Here is a 13,979-nt window from a genome sequence, read left to right as displayed (position 1 = left end):
ACCATAAGATCAAAAAGTCTGTAAAAATACCTAAAGATCAATATCTCCCTTATGTGCCTTCACAAAAATGGACAAGAGTTTCAAATGTTCTTCATATTGTTCATCTGATATGATTCGTGTTCGACTTTGTTCAACAAGACCTGAAGTAAATATATTTGACATACCAGTTCTGTGTGGTCTAGGATCTGTCACAACTATATCTTTATTGAGTCTAGTATAGCGCTCCACAAGCACTAATGACTCAACATATCTCTTATAAGCTTGATTTTCAAAATCGACACGGGATTGATCATTGGTAGATTTTTCTGATTTATTTTCTTTGATATTATGTGACATTGAAGCTTCAACTGGATATGGGTTTGGTGTTTCTTGTTCATTGTGACTTTCTGTTGTTACTGTTGGTGGTGGTGCTGTGGCTGGTGGTGAAGTAAAGCCCAGTTTTTTCATAATGGTTTCCATTTGAGTGGTTGTGATAGTTGAATTAAATTCTTCCTGAAATATTTTGTACTCATCTTGATATCTTGCAACAAAATAGAGAAAATTATCCCTAACGACTTGGTCTCTTTGTGCATTATCATATTGAACTTGATATACCTGGCCCCACATCTCTAAAGCACACAAAGCTTTTGGATAAGGAAACGGTTCAACTTTTTTGAAAGGCTTTCTATCTTTAATGGGTATCTGTGACTTCTGTAGATTATTCATTTCGGAGAGAGTTGATTCATTTGAGTTTTGGGTATGCACATTAGATATTTGATTATCAATATGAAGACTTGGTGGAGCTATAGGTGTGGCGCATGTTGTACGTTCTGGTGTATGGTCTCTCGTGATTGTTCCTTGATCCGTGAAGGTTGCCTCAGAATTTGGGGTAGTAGTATTTAGCTTTCGATCAGTTGGTGTCAAAGATTGTGATGGAGTTGTTGAGGTATGGGGTGGAGGTGAAGAATCTTGATCCCTAAACCCCTGACCCTGTGATCCATTTCTTAGAGCTGGAGATTGTTCTCTGGAGCTAGACTTCTCAAGAGCAGTCCCAAGGGATTTCAGATGATTAATTTTCCAATAGTTCAAAGTACTTTTGCACACGTTGAGGTGAGGATATTTAGTCAAGTATTTATTAGCTGAAAGATGGGATTTTATGAAATCCTCTGTAATTGATATTCGCTCTTCAATACTGTATGAAGTTTTCCCAAAAGACGACTCAGAAGTTGATGGTAAAGCTGGCTCTATGGTTTGAGCATCCCTAGGGATTGGATTGGTAGCTCTATATCTTTCTTTTATGAAATCATTCTGTGGTGATGCAACCAATTCATGAACTGACTTCACACCTTGTTTCTTTAAATAGCCTCTGATTCTATTTCTTTCTCTTTGTTTCTCTAGTTTGGTGAGTGGACGATTCGCACCCACTGCATTCGTTTTAGGTGACATCCTTTGCACTGGACAAGTTTATGGTGAAATGTCAATAACGGCTTAATAATGATTGTTTATGGTTATCTTTTTTTTAGAGCCACATAAGGAAAACCGCGTTCGCGTTTTTGGCAGATTCACGTGTATTTATCGCTTATACAGAACTTAAAATTGACACTTTTAGTGAATTCAACCACAAAGACAAAATAGTTTCTTGTGATGACAATTTCCGTCGAGCGTTGGGAGTTTGAGCTTGGAATTTGGAAGACTTTTGGCTTTGTTGACAGAGTGGAGATATTGTGCTTTTTTTCAACTCTTTGTACAGCATCGCTTATGATTTTGTGCTCGTCACAGCTTTTCTTGAACACAAAACACAAAACCGAGTAAATGTATGAGCTTTTCCAGAGTCCACAACTATGAAACTGACTGAATCAGAATCCGAAGACAGTTTACAGCGTCAGCGTTAACAAGCCTGAGTCACACAAAAGCTCGAAATTCTGCGTTTTGATCAGATATTCCTTCAGATCTTACGAACTGATATTTTTGTGGCACTTCAGATTCCAAAACATCACACAAATAGCCAAAACGACCAGGTTTTAATAATTTCGAAGTTTCAATCAGAGTTCGTAAATGTTTTGAAACTCATGTTTGAAAAGTTTTGCTTGTGAGTCCCGAAGTCCAACTATTGAAGAACATTAAGACTACAAACAGTTAACAAGCTAATATACAGTCATTTTATTACTTTGTGTACCTTCTATATCCTATGCAAACATGTGTTTTTTTTATCTATGAATAATCTTCATCGTCAGAATCCAAATATTGAGCATAATCATCAGCTGAAGCAAAGACAGGCAAATCACTAAATCTAGATTTCTTTGATTTCTTAGTTTTCTTGCTAGCAGATGTATCTTCTTGTAATGAACGTTTCTTTGATTTTGGTTTTGGTTTCTCTTCTTGTTCTTCTTCTTCGCTTTCAAAGTCTTCATCACTTGCAATTTCATCTTCTGAATCACCTTTGAATAATTCAGCTTCATTGTCATCTTCATCAGCTTCGTCATCTGAAAATTGAGGTCCTTCAGCGAAACCATCTTCAATTTCTCCTTGAACTTCTTCATCTTCTTCACCTTCATCTTCTTCATCATCTGAATCACCAATTGCTTGTAGCTCAAAGTCAGAACTATCAGCGTCGTCATCCCCTTGCTCTGGTTCTTCACCATCAACTTCATCATCATCATCTTCTAGATCACTGAAATCATCAGCATCAAGATCACTAAAGTCTTCAATATCTGATTCTTCACCACCTTCAATTTCTGGTTGAGATTGAACTAATGCATTCCAAACTTCTTCATCATCTAAATCACTTTCATCTTCAAATTCTTCATCTGGAATTTCACCATTGTTCAATTTAGATGGATCTTTTTCTTTAGTAGTGAAATATTGATGGAAGAATTTTTCATCAGGTCTGACATCTTCAACTTTTTTGTTTAACCAATCTTCTGTATTAACTGGAATTTCTGGATTAATTTTGTTGGTAGATTTGACTAATAATGAACCAGTATGAGAACCACCAAGAGGTTGCATAATGGACGAACCTTTAGTTGTTGGTTTTTGTTTAGCGTTACGATAGACAAATCTATCCAAGAAATGACTCAATGTGAATAAACCAAGATCTGGTTTGACTTGCTTTTGTTGATTCAAGAAACTTTCAGCATATAATTGAACAGTTGGATGATAATGATTCAAAAACTCATTAATTTCCCATAAAGATGAATTAGAAGCATTAGCAAATTTAGGATCACGTTTACGACCATCATATTCAGCAATTTGTTTCTTCTTTGGTTCAACTTTCTTGACTGAATCTTCATTTTCAGAATCAACATCTTTGAAATTTTCTTCTTCAGAATCATCATCTTCAACATATTTATGATCAACTGGGGTATTAATAGCTAAATTTCTAATTTGAGGGATTGATTTTTCTAATTCCATTAATAAATAAAACATACCAGCAACAGAACCAATATTTATCCAATTGTAACAAATTTGAACAATTCTTTTAACAAATGCCATGACTCTTGGGATATTTGCATCTTGTTTCAAAGATTTGAACAATAAATTCAAGTAAATACCTTGTTTGGAGGATGTTACTAATCTGGTATCGAACAAACTTTCATATAATGTTCTGTAATAACGATCTGAATTCAAATTTTGATTTTTAACAATTTGTGAGATTAAAACTAAAGCTTGAACAGAAGTATTGAAGTTTGAGGAATGTGTGATTTTGTATAAAGTTTCCAAATGTTTATTGAACACATCAGTTGGTAAGTTTGAAAATGGGAAAGCACGGTTTAGACCGGTTAATAAAGCTGAAAATAATTTTGAGTTTTTCTCTTCTAAAACTTCTTGTTCAGATTTATCATTCTTGACAGATTTACCACCTTTTTTACCCTTCTTGAAGTTTTTCTTTCTGTTTTTGAAATTGTTGGCTTTAGCGTCTTTTGATGGTTCAGTATCAACGTTATTTGGATCAGATTCTATCAATAATTTTTCAAATAATGCAAAATATGTCTTCACCAAAACATTAGCAGTTTCATCTTCACGTCTTGTTAAAATAGTTTGATTCAATGTTAAAACTGAATAATATTTGGTATGGTAATCACTGTTGACTTTGAAAACATTATCAACAATAGCATCAATCACAATTTTCTTCATATTTGGATGAGCTTGTTCTAATTGTAAAATTTGGTATGAAGTCTTGGAACTGACTTTATTGTCAATATCACCAATCTTGTTACAACCTAATCTTAACAAATTGACTTCTTGTTCTGGTTTAGATTTCAACAAATCAAAGATATGACTAACAACATTCATTCTAACGTGGATAATTGGATCATGAGATAATCTTTCCAAAATCTGAATCACTTTGAAAAAATATTGTTTTAAATAGTCTTCAAAATAGAATAAAGCCAATTGTTTTTTAGTCAACATGTTATTTAGTGGTTGGTTTTTGAAATATCTGAGCTTTCTATCTGGTAATAAACCATTAATGAATAAATCCTTCAAGGCATTTAATGATTGTAAAGCAGAATTTCTTGATTTTTTAGAACAAAAATTCAATAAAGTGTCTAATGATTTTGTGTTGTGTAATGGAGCTTCTTGAATTAAAAGTGTTAATGCAGAAATTTTATCGTTTAATGTACCATCTGATAAAATTTGTGACAAGAACTTTTTCTGTGATGATGATTTTGAGAATTCTTCATAATAAACAGTATTATCGGCTTCCAAGGCTTCTTTACCTTTATGATACAATCTATCAATTTGTACTTGCGACAATTCAGCAGGTTCAGAAGATAATTCGATAGGGACATTATACCAGTCAATACGTGGTGGAACGATCAATCTTGCACTGTTAAGGACTGTTGAAGTGTCTATTTTTTGATGCTGTGGTTTAGGCTCAGGTTTATCTTCAGGAGCAGGTTGGAAAACGTTGGTGTTGTCTTGTTCAAGGTCTTCATCCTCCTCTTCTTCTTCTTCTTCTTCTTCTTCAACATCGTCTTCCTCTTCCTCCTCTTCTTCAACCAGTTCTGGTTCAACTTCATCATCAGCGACAACAACTGGTTCGCCTTTACCTAAACCAATCCCACTCATGAACTTGGATAGATCATCTTTAAAACCATTCCCTAAGGAAATATCATTAGCTCCAAATTCTTGTTCACTTTCTTCACCTTCATCAACATTCTCCAACAATTTCAAATCATCTTCTGTAGCACCCAACTCTAAAGCTTCACGACGTAATACTTCATCTATTTCACTAGTTTTCTTAGCTTTTGAGCCTTCTTTTGTAGTATTTGATGGGGTTGAGGAAATTTCTGATTTCTTATTGTTATTTTTATTCTTCTTTTTATCAGGTTTTGCCTTTTCATTTTGTAACTTGGATGAGATTTTATCTCTCAAACCAGAAAGGTTCAACTTCAAACCATCCATCTTTTTCAATAGAACAGAACTAGCTGAAGTGGATAGATTGAATATGATTTGATTCTCTATGTTTTGGCACTACATAAATTTTTTTTTGCCTAAAAATTTCATCTCCGGGTAAACTCATCGCTGTGCGCCTACCGGATATTATTTGATTATGAATGAACCAAATTCTACAATATGATTGATAAAGAAAGCTAGTTGAAAAGAAAAGGTCCTTGGAAAGGCTTATAATAGGCTCAAATTATCCCCTAGGAAGTACTATAATCATCGTTCAAGCTTCTTGTGGGTTAATTATAAGTTTATCTAATCAATTCTACAATCAATGAATCTATGATTATTTATGCAAACCTTTATTTACAACTCCTTTTAAACCCCAAAAAATATGAAGAGAAATGACTTTCTAAATCTAGATAGCATATTTTTTAGTCCATTCTTTAGCATTCTTTTGATAAAGTTCTGGATTTGATTTGTAAATATGAGCAATTTCTGGTACTAATGGATCATCTGGATTAGCATCTGTTAATAGAGAACAAATGGATAATAAAACTTTAGAGATTGTTAAAGCTGGAGACCATTGATCTTTTAATATATCTAAACAAATGTTACCATTTGAATTAATATTTGGATGATAAATTTTAGTTGTAAATTGAATTTTAGGTGGTTTGAATGGGTAATCTGTAGGGAAATGGATTGACAAAAAGAAAACACCACCGGCATATGGAGAATCTGATGGACCCATGATGGAAGCTTGCCAATGATATAAATCGTCACCTACTGGACCAGCTGAACATGAAGATGGGGGATCTCTAAAAGAAGATATGTTAGTATTCTGATAAACTTGTTAAAATGGATAAACAGAATCAGGTCAGGTTTCCCATGAAAGAAGTTGTTTCATTGTTGATAACCGCTAAAGTTTTGATGATCTGGTGGCACGACCCTAAGTAAAAATGACAGACCTACGATCTTGAACTGGGACCTCAAAGAAATCAATAAAGGTTGTGACAGTAAAATATAGGCACTGATACTTGTATATGACAAATCTTGAGCATACCGCTCTACTGTATTGATGTTCTGATCAGATTCCATCTTCACCGACGTCAAAAACGCCAACGAATGACAACACATGAAAAACCCACCTGATCCATATCGATCCTTGATACCAAAGAATGGTGGCAAACTTACCTTCCTAAATCATTAAGTTCTTTGGTAATTCTTTTTTGAGACATGGTTTATTTGTTGTATTTATGGATTAAAAGTTAACACACTTTTGATGGTTAATTGAAATGGAAAACTTCAAAATATCAGTTTTGATAAAAGAAAGAAAATCTCCTTTTGAAACTCTTGTGGCGATAAATTTTCAACACATCCAAAAAGCTCAAAAAATTCTGGAAGAAACAGCGAAATGGAAATTCTGATTGGGGGCAGCATTCAGACAGGGTAGCATCATGGTTTTCGCGGTGCACGTGACACACACTGGCGGGTAAAGTCAGGTGACACAATATCCATTTTTCTCTGTTTACAAGCGTATCAGGTACAAGTTGAGGATGAAGATTTCAAAAAACAGTTTTCAAGCTCATAACTATATAAAGGGAGTTAAGGGCATGACTAGCAGCTGATTAGGTGTATAATGACTGAAGTACCGAGGTTATCTTATTAATTTGCGCTTTCTGAGACCTCTAGAGTCAAGAACTGATCAAGTGCTAGCCTTTTTGCGCAAAAAATGATCGTCAAATTAGTGTTACAAATTAACCTGAACAGTACTTGGTTGTGTAGCTCTAGATCCAAGTAATCGACATATAGCAGATACGTTATCCGCTATCCACTAGTATTCACTAGAAACAAGTGTACAGAATATAGTTGAGGAGGAGTGAAAAAGCCCGCCTTCTGCATCCTACATTTGTAGTGCGCTTCGACTTCGAAAATGATGTAGCGCATTATAACATATCAATGAAAGTATCAAGTACAGGACGGCAGAGACAGACAGACCGCGGTTTTTAAACAAACCGTTTGATACTGGCTCCGTTTGATACTGGTTTTGTAATTGTCAAATTGGTAATTTTGCATTACCCACTTGGTAGTGATTGCAATTTCACAATGCCAGCTACTCAAATGAAACGGAGGTGACGTTGTCAAGAACCAAATCTAAACACGTTAAGCTTTGGATCCGGGGCCCTAGTTATAAACCTCTATAGCCTTTCGAGTTTAGTGCATTATAATCTATAATGTAATCAATATCAAACTCCATGATGATATTTTCATGCCCTTCATTCTGGGATCAATTAGAGTCAAGACCATCAAAAATGACGTGCAGATTAATTATTATTTATATCTGTTTTATCTGACTAAACGTGACGACCAATGATCATGGTTTATTTCTAGAAACGAGCCAACTTCTTTGGTCCAGTTCTATGGTTATAAAAGAAACTTTATCCATTGGTTAAATTCTTTTACAGAGTCAGATGTAAATGTGTCCTGCCAAAAGTGCCTGGTTTAGGCAACGACATTTTCGCTGTTCAATGTGAACAGTCTTTGGTCTGGACTCTGATTTAAACTTCTACTACAAAAGAATATACCGTATAGGCCGAATAATTTGTTAGATTTCACTCCAATATCTTTATCCAGATGATTCCAGAATATTTAAGTGCCAAACAGTTTTTTTATTTCAAGAATTCTCCAGCTCATCATGTTTTCGTATGTGCAAAACTAGATCTTTTTGATTTTAAGAGACGATTCTTATGCACAACTTGCATAAATCAACCCATTTGTGGACGCTGTAACCAAGGTAACCAATTAAACAATCATTCGCCAAAAGGCGCAGCTAACTCCTAAAAGAGGAGATTTTGGTGGCGCTAACCGTATAAAATTCCTGTTTTGGCTGTTTGCGTGACACAAGTTGCGCATAACTTGGCCCCAAAAGAAAAGATAGATTTTTGAAGCTAAAAACACAAGTTGGGCGGATGTTGGCAAAAAACGAAAAAAAAAGTTCTTTAAACTCTTCCAAAGAGCTTTTGCTTTAAACTCTTTCTTTAACATCAACAAAACCTTCAATCCCACTTCATATTCCTTCAATATTCCTTAATAAATTGACCAGGCTGTTTACCAAAATTGCTTACCGCTAGTCTTATTCTCATTTTTCTATTATTTCAAGCTAAATTTTTACTATTCAGAAAGTCGTGTTCAAGGGGTGGCTCCTATCATAAATCAAGCATAATTAAACCCATTTATATTCATTTACTTCCAAAGGTTCAAAAACACTTTTAAATTTCAATATCCAGAAATCGTTAAAGCAAAAATGACTGATGTTTTCTACTCATTTGATGATACAGATGCGCTATTAGCATCTTTATCCAGTTCATCCGCCAATACTTTATCACCATCAGATAATAGTGAATTCAGCGGCAGTGCAAAATCTTCATCATATGGATTGTCACCAGAGGAGGTGATATACAGTGATAATTGGAACAATAATTTCAATGGTGCTGATGCTGACACTTTAAATGATGATTTTTTCGGAAAGGATTTGATTAATTTTGATGCAAATGAACTATCTAATAACGATCAACAAGTTGACAATAACAATACTACAAAGGTTAAACTAGAAAATAATTATGCAAGCACCTTCGTATCACCAGAATCAATGGCTGAAGGTGATTTCAATACAGTCAATAATAAACTTCAGCCCCAAGTTTTGAAAAGAGAGGAATCCTTGGATAGTGATTCTTTGTCAGAAAACGAATCTCCAGATTTCACATCATCTTCAACTATAAAGAAGACAAGCTCTACGGCGAACAAAGTTACAAAACCAAAGAAAACAAAGGCTACTCATAATGTGATTGAAAAGAAGTACAGAACAAACATTAATACAAAGATCACGGCTTTAAGAGATTCGGTGCCTGCCTTGAGAATGGCCGCAGGTGATGCTAACACAACCATTAATGATTTAGATGGGTTGTCTCCAGCTGCTAAAGTTAACAAGGCTATCGTTTTAACTAAAGCTACAGAGTATATCAAACATTTAGAAAGAAAAAATTCTTTATTGATGAGAGAAAATCAACAAATGAAACATTATTTGGGAAGTTTACCTGCTCAATCTCAACAACAGCACCATATTCCACAACAACAGTTCCATCCACAACCTTATAACATGCCCCCAAACCCACAATATCAAACTTCTCCTTTACAAAATAATGCACAGCCGTCTCCTGATTCATTTCAACCGGCTAATTATAATGGTCAACAAGTTCCTATAGCAAATGTACAACAGCCGTATCAGATGGGTCTTCCAGGAAAAGTGCTTATGGGTGGTATGGCTACAATGGTTGGTCAGAATTTGTTCAATGGTGGTGGTGATTATGGTGATTTCAGAGGATTATCAGCTTTCCCAATAATGGGCAATCCATTATTTATCAAGTTTTTCCATATGATCCAATTCTTGTTTGTTTCATTATCTGTTGTTTATTTGATTTCTCCAGCTTTATTCCAAAAATCACAAGCTCCAAAGGATAAGAAAACTAAAATTGCAACTGTTGAATGGTATGAGTTGGCGAAAGAATTAGTTTTCATTCAAATTGGCTCAAAATTGAAACGTGAAGCTACACAAGGGGAAGTTGATTTGTTGATTAACCAAGCTTTATTATCATCAGAAAAGCATTCGTTCTTCAGCCTGACACATTTGTTATTGAGATTATTTACTTATCAACCTTCATTTGAAGTTTCATTTGGGAAGTTAGTTGTTGCTAAATTATTATTATCTTATACTGATATTGCAACATTTATTAATTTGAATGGTATCATATCAACAAGTTTATCAGAAATTGCCAATCAAAAAGTTTCAGATTCGAATTGCAGATACTTCTTCAAAGAATTCAAAACTATTTCAGCTCAAAACTCGGAAGCTTTCAAAAGACTATTAAACATCGTGATTGGCTTACCAATTGGTACTAATTGTGAAAGGGGTGTTGAAGATAAAGGTTACTTTTTGATTTTGAGAGATGAAAGAGTTTTATTTGACTACAAAACTTTATTGATCAGTTTAAGAGCCAATGAAATCTTCCGTGAAGTTTTATTAGAATATATCAATTTAACTTTCAATAGTGAAGAAATTGCTAAATTGGACAATGAAGAATTAAGAGAAGGGAAGAAAGAATTGTGGAATAAGTTGAATTTAGCTGAAAATTTAGCACCAAAGAGATCAATCGTTGATATCAGAATCAAATTATTCAAATCAATTTTGAATGAGAAATATGTTGATAGTGTTTTACAATTGGTTAATGAAGAATCAAAAGCAGTGATAGCTACAAAGAAATTGAATGGTGAAGTTGTGGAAGAAAAATTATCATCTGAAGAAGAAACTTCAAAACCTCCATCTCCTATCTTAAAAGATGAAAATGAAGATGAAGTTTATGACTCTGATGAATCTTTTGGTGATTCTGAAACAGAAGAAGAAGATGAAGTTGAAATTGCACAACCGGCTCCAAACCCTGAAGTTGTTGAATCAACTCCTTCATCAAGTATAAATCCAAAATTTCAAAACTTATTATCACAAGATCTATTCAATGCATTGGTTTCATCTTCCATATTAAAATTTGCACATGCTGATCAACATGAACAAGTTTCAAAATTATTGAAATATATTAAATTCTCCAAAGATGAGTTGACTTTGTTATCTTTTATTTCCTTATATAAATTGGTTCAAAAATTCCCAAAAAATTGGTTAGAAGGTAAAGAAGGTGAAGTTATTGAAAACTTAGTTGGCCATTTGAGAGTTTGGGTTGGAGATTCTTCAAATGTTAATTTCAATGATTTGAAAGAAGTTGGGTTGCATTTAAAAAGAGAAATCAGTGATAACTTGGTTGAAGTTGGTAAATCATTTAGTGAATTGGACTAGGGGGTTTTTGTTTTATTATATCTTTTTTTATATGTTTTTTTTTGATTTTCTATTATCGACAAACAGGAATGTCGGGTTTTATTAAGTGTGTTCATTCATACATTTTTGATTTGTTTTATTATATTCAGGTTTTAGATTTTTTATTTTATTATGGCGTTTTAAGTAACTGTTTAGTTGTCAATTTATATTTTGAAGTGGAACAAACTTTCGATATTTATACATTACATATAAGTTTGTAGAACATTCAATATTGTTTAGCTGTGCGTATTATAAATATATTCATTAAAATTGGTGATCATGGATCTATCATAACTCATCGTGTTGCATTGCATTTTGCTCTTCTTTAACAGGCTGATGATGATCTTCAGAAGCTTTTTCTTGAGTTTCATATTCTGTGGTTTCTGCCTGCATTAAAGGCTGTTGTTGTTGTTGTTGTTGTTGTTGTTGTTGTTGCTCCTCATTGATTGAATTTTTCTTCTTCTCTTCTTCTGTCTCAACTCTCTCTTCACTCACCACCTTATTTTCATCTTGTGGTGGAATTCTAACACTCATGACATTCTTCTCCAAATGGCTCAGATCATTACGATCATATAAAATAGCCTTCCCATCAGAATTTTTCACAATCTCGAGAGTGTTCAAATAATCACCTCTTCTTCCATAGACATATGTGTAGTAAGTAAACTCTCCCTGAGAACCCAATACTTCTTCACCATTATATATCTTTTTTCTTGCTAACCCAGTGAAGAATGATTTTGCGATTGTACCCAAAAATGTATCATCTTCTTTATCAGAGTTGTAAATTATGACATCTAATCCACCAGGGATCTTAGGTCTTCCCAAGAAAATTCCATTCCCTAAAGGTTCAAGTCTATATTCTGAAAGAGATATTTTCAAAGGATGATTATAAAATGAGTGTTTGATGTAGTCTTCTTTATCAACAACATGGATATCAGTATTGACAATTTTTTTACAATCAATCTCATGAACTTTTTCCTCTTTATTACTTCCAAATAAGTCATCAGCGCACAAGTCTGGAACAGCGACTTGAGCTTGATATTGACATGATTTATACTCCTTAACCCATTTCAAACTTGGTTCATTTAGTGAAGGATCACAAACAAATTGAATTTCCGCACTTCTTGGTCTTCCAGTCAAATCACAAAGAGTACCACCTTCCAGATTGTACCCCAAATACCACAACCCACCTTCTTTGTTCAATGTATATCTATCAGCTGCTTCATCTTTATTGAATTTCCCCAATATAAACTTTGAAACTTTCTTATCCACAAAATCTTGAATCTGACCATTGAATTGTGAAAGTTCTCTATCAAAGCAAAAGGCATAACTCCAATAGCCTGCGAATTGGAACACACACTTATCGGTGAGTGCCTGCTTAACCTTTTGGAATGCCTCAACAATCTTTTGTGGTCTATAATCATCATTTAAAGTTGGCTGTAGTTTTTCAACTGGGGGAACTTCTGGTATACGACATAAATAATCTGAATCTTTTGATTTCACTAGATGATAGCTTTCGCTGTTATTCAAGGATCCCTGAAGTATCTGGGATGACTCGTGATGTGTGTAGAAGTCTTGATTATCATACTTTATGACATACTGAGACAATTGTGGTTAGTATAATCAAGTACCCTTGGTTTCGTTTGATGCTTTATACTCACTTTTGGAGACGAGAAATAGTCGTCATAAACGCTAAACAGGGCCTGGCTACCCTGAGAAAGCACCAATAGTCCTGTCGATATCACATTCAACTTCAACAACATTTTGGGTTTTTGAATTGGAAGTTTCCTTTTAATATTGTCACAAACTCTCTTACGTAGCACTATCAAATCTCGGAAAAGCAGTTCTGATATTTTCAAGAAAATAATCATCAACACAACGAAAACTCCAAAGGAAAACAGAACCACGATCAAAACGATTCCATAACCAAAATTCTACTCCAAATATGCTGAATATAATAAGGATCTCTGTGCTGCTCGCTTCATTTGTTTCACTGGCCCTAGCTACGGCCCCAGTCCAACTCTACGCCCACTCCCTTGAGACCCATGAGCTCAGCATCAACTTGGGAGTGTTGACATACAACGAGACTTCAGGCTCCACACAGGTCATAGATGCTCCTGAGCTTCCAGAGTTTGAAGAAGGTGACTACTGTATCGGTGCTGAGATTAATGGTAACTTCCAGTGTCATAGTTATGCTCGCGTAAGTGGTCAGAACTTTTTACAATTGATGTATTGAACTAACTTTATAGCTTGAATTCCCATTGAGATATGAATTAATCATCAGCACAAAACCGAAAACAGGTGAACTGATCTCCATGTCATTTAGACGTGCTGAAAACGAAGGTATTAAATCAATCATTAAACCAGCTGTACCAGGTGCTCAACCAGCTACCAAAGAAGCACCAAAAGTTGTCAAGAATGCCGAAGGGAAAGAAGTCTTGGAAGAAGAAGAAGTGAGTATACAAGATCTAGTCATTTGAAATATCAGTTACTAACATCAATAGCCTCCAAAATCATTCATACAGAAATACTGGATGTATATTGTCCCAGCCTTGATAATGTTCATGATTTCCTCAGGACAAGAACCTCAAGGCCAATGAACATGCAACCCAGTCAAACCAAATAGAACTTGTATAATAACCAATCACTACTAACTAATTAAACTTCAATTCAGTAGAATATCACTAAAAAACCCATT

General features: G+C 34.4%; 6 protein-coding genes across 6 annotated transcripts; 2 read left to right on the top strand and 4 right to left on the bottom strand.

Moving 5' to 3' along the window:
- Nucleotides 1-30: 30 nt before the first annotated feature.
- Nucleotides 31-1,425, bottom strand: WICANDRAFT_78842 (uncharacterized protein; the record flags this gene model as incomplete). The annotated part of the gene is made up of 1 exon (XM_019184794.1): nt 31-1,425. The coding sequence occupies one exon, from the start codon at nt 1,423-1,425 to the stop codon at nt 31-33; it is 1,395 nt and encodes a 464-aa protein (XP_019039438.1).
- Nucleotides 1,426-2,630: 1,205 nt separating this feature from the next.
- On the bottom strand, nt 2,631-4,734 carry MAK21 (RNA-binding ribosome biosynthesis protein MAK21; the record flags this gene model as incomplete). Its single annotated transcript, XM_019186363.1, has 1 exon — nt 2,631-4,734. A coding segment is annotated over exon 1 (1,291 nt), but the record flags the coding sequence as incomplete, so codon positions are not given.
- A 1,051-nt stretch (nt 4,735-5,785) lies between these two features.
- On the bottom strand, nt 5,786-6,605 carry WICANDRAFT_30321 (uncharacterized protein; the record flags this gene model as incomplete). Its single annotated transcript, XM_019181719.1, has 2 exons — nt 5,786-6,185; nt 6,562-6,605. 2 exons carry the CDS (start codon nt 6,603-6,605, stop codon nt 5,786-5,788), a joined length of 444 nt encoding a protein of 147 aa, XP_019039436.1.
- Nucleotides 6,606-8,671: 2,066 nt separating this feature from the next.
- WICANDRAFT_68753 (uncharacterized protein) lies at nt 8,672-11,461 on the top strand (the record flags this gene model as incomplete). The annotated part of the gene is made up of 1 exon (XM_019184137.1): nt 8,672-11,461. One exon carries the CDS (start codon nt 8,672-8,674, stop codon nt 11,264-11,266), a length of 2,595 nt encoding a protein of 864 aa, XP_019039435.1. The 3' UTR covers nt 11,267-11,461.
- Nucleotides 11,462-11,572: 111 nt separating this feature from the next.
- On the bottom strand, nt 11,573-13,044 carry YOS9 (Yos9p; the record flags this gene model as incomplete). Its single annotated transcript, XM_019183439.1, has 2 exons — nt 11,573-12,880; nt 12,943-13,044. The coding sequence occupies 2 exons, from the start codon at nt 13,042-13,044 to the stop codon at nt 11,573-11,575; spliced, it is 1,410 nt and encodes a 469-aa protein (XP_019039434.1).
- Nucleotides 13,045-13,226: 182 nt separating this feature from the next.
- EMC10 (Emc10p) lies at nt 13,227-13,881 on the top strand (the record flags this gene model as incomplete). Its single annotated transcript, XM_019184793.1, has 3 exons — nt 13,227-13,481; nt 13,531-13,734; nt 13,786-13,881. The coding sequence occupies 3 exons, from the start codon at nt 13,227-13,229 to the stop codon at nt 13,879-13,881; spliced, it is 555 nt and encodes a 184-aa protein (XP_019039433.1).
- Between the last annotated feature and the right edge of the window lie 98 nt (nt 13,882-13,979).

Source organism: Wickerhamomyces anomalus, assembly GCF_001661255.1.
Source record: "Wickerhamomyces anomalus NRRL Y-366-8 unplaced genomic scaffold WICANscaffold_3, whole genome shotgun sequence".
NCBI classification, from domain to species: Eukaryota; Fungi; Ascomycota; class Saccharomycetes; order Phaffomycetales; family Wickerhamomycetaceae; genus Hansenula; species Hansenula anomala.
This window is presented reverse-complemented; position numbering and strand designations above follow the sequence as displayed.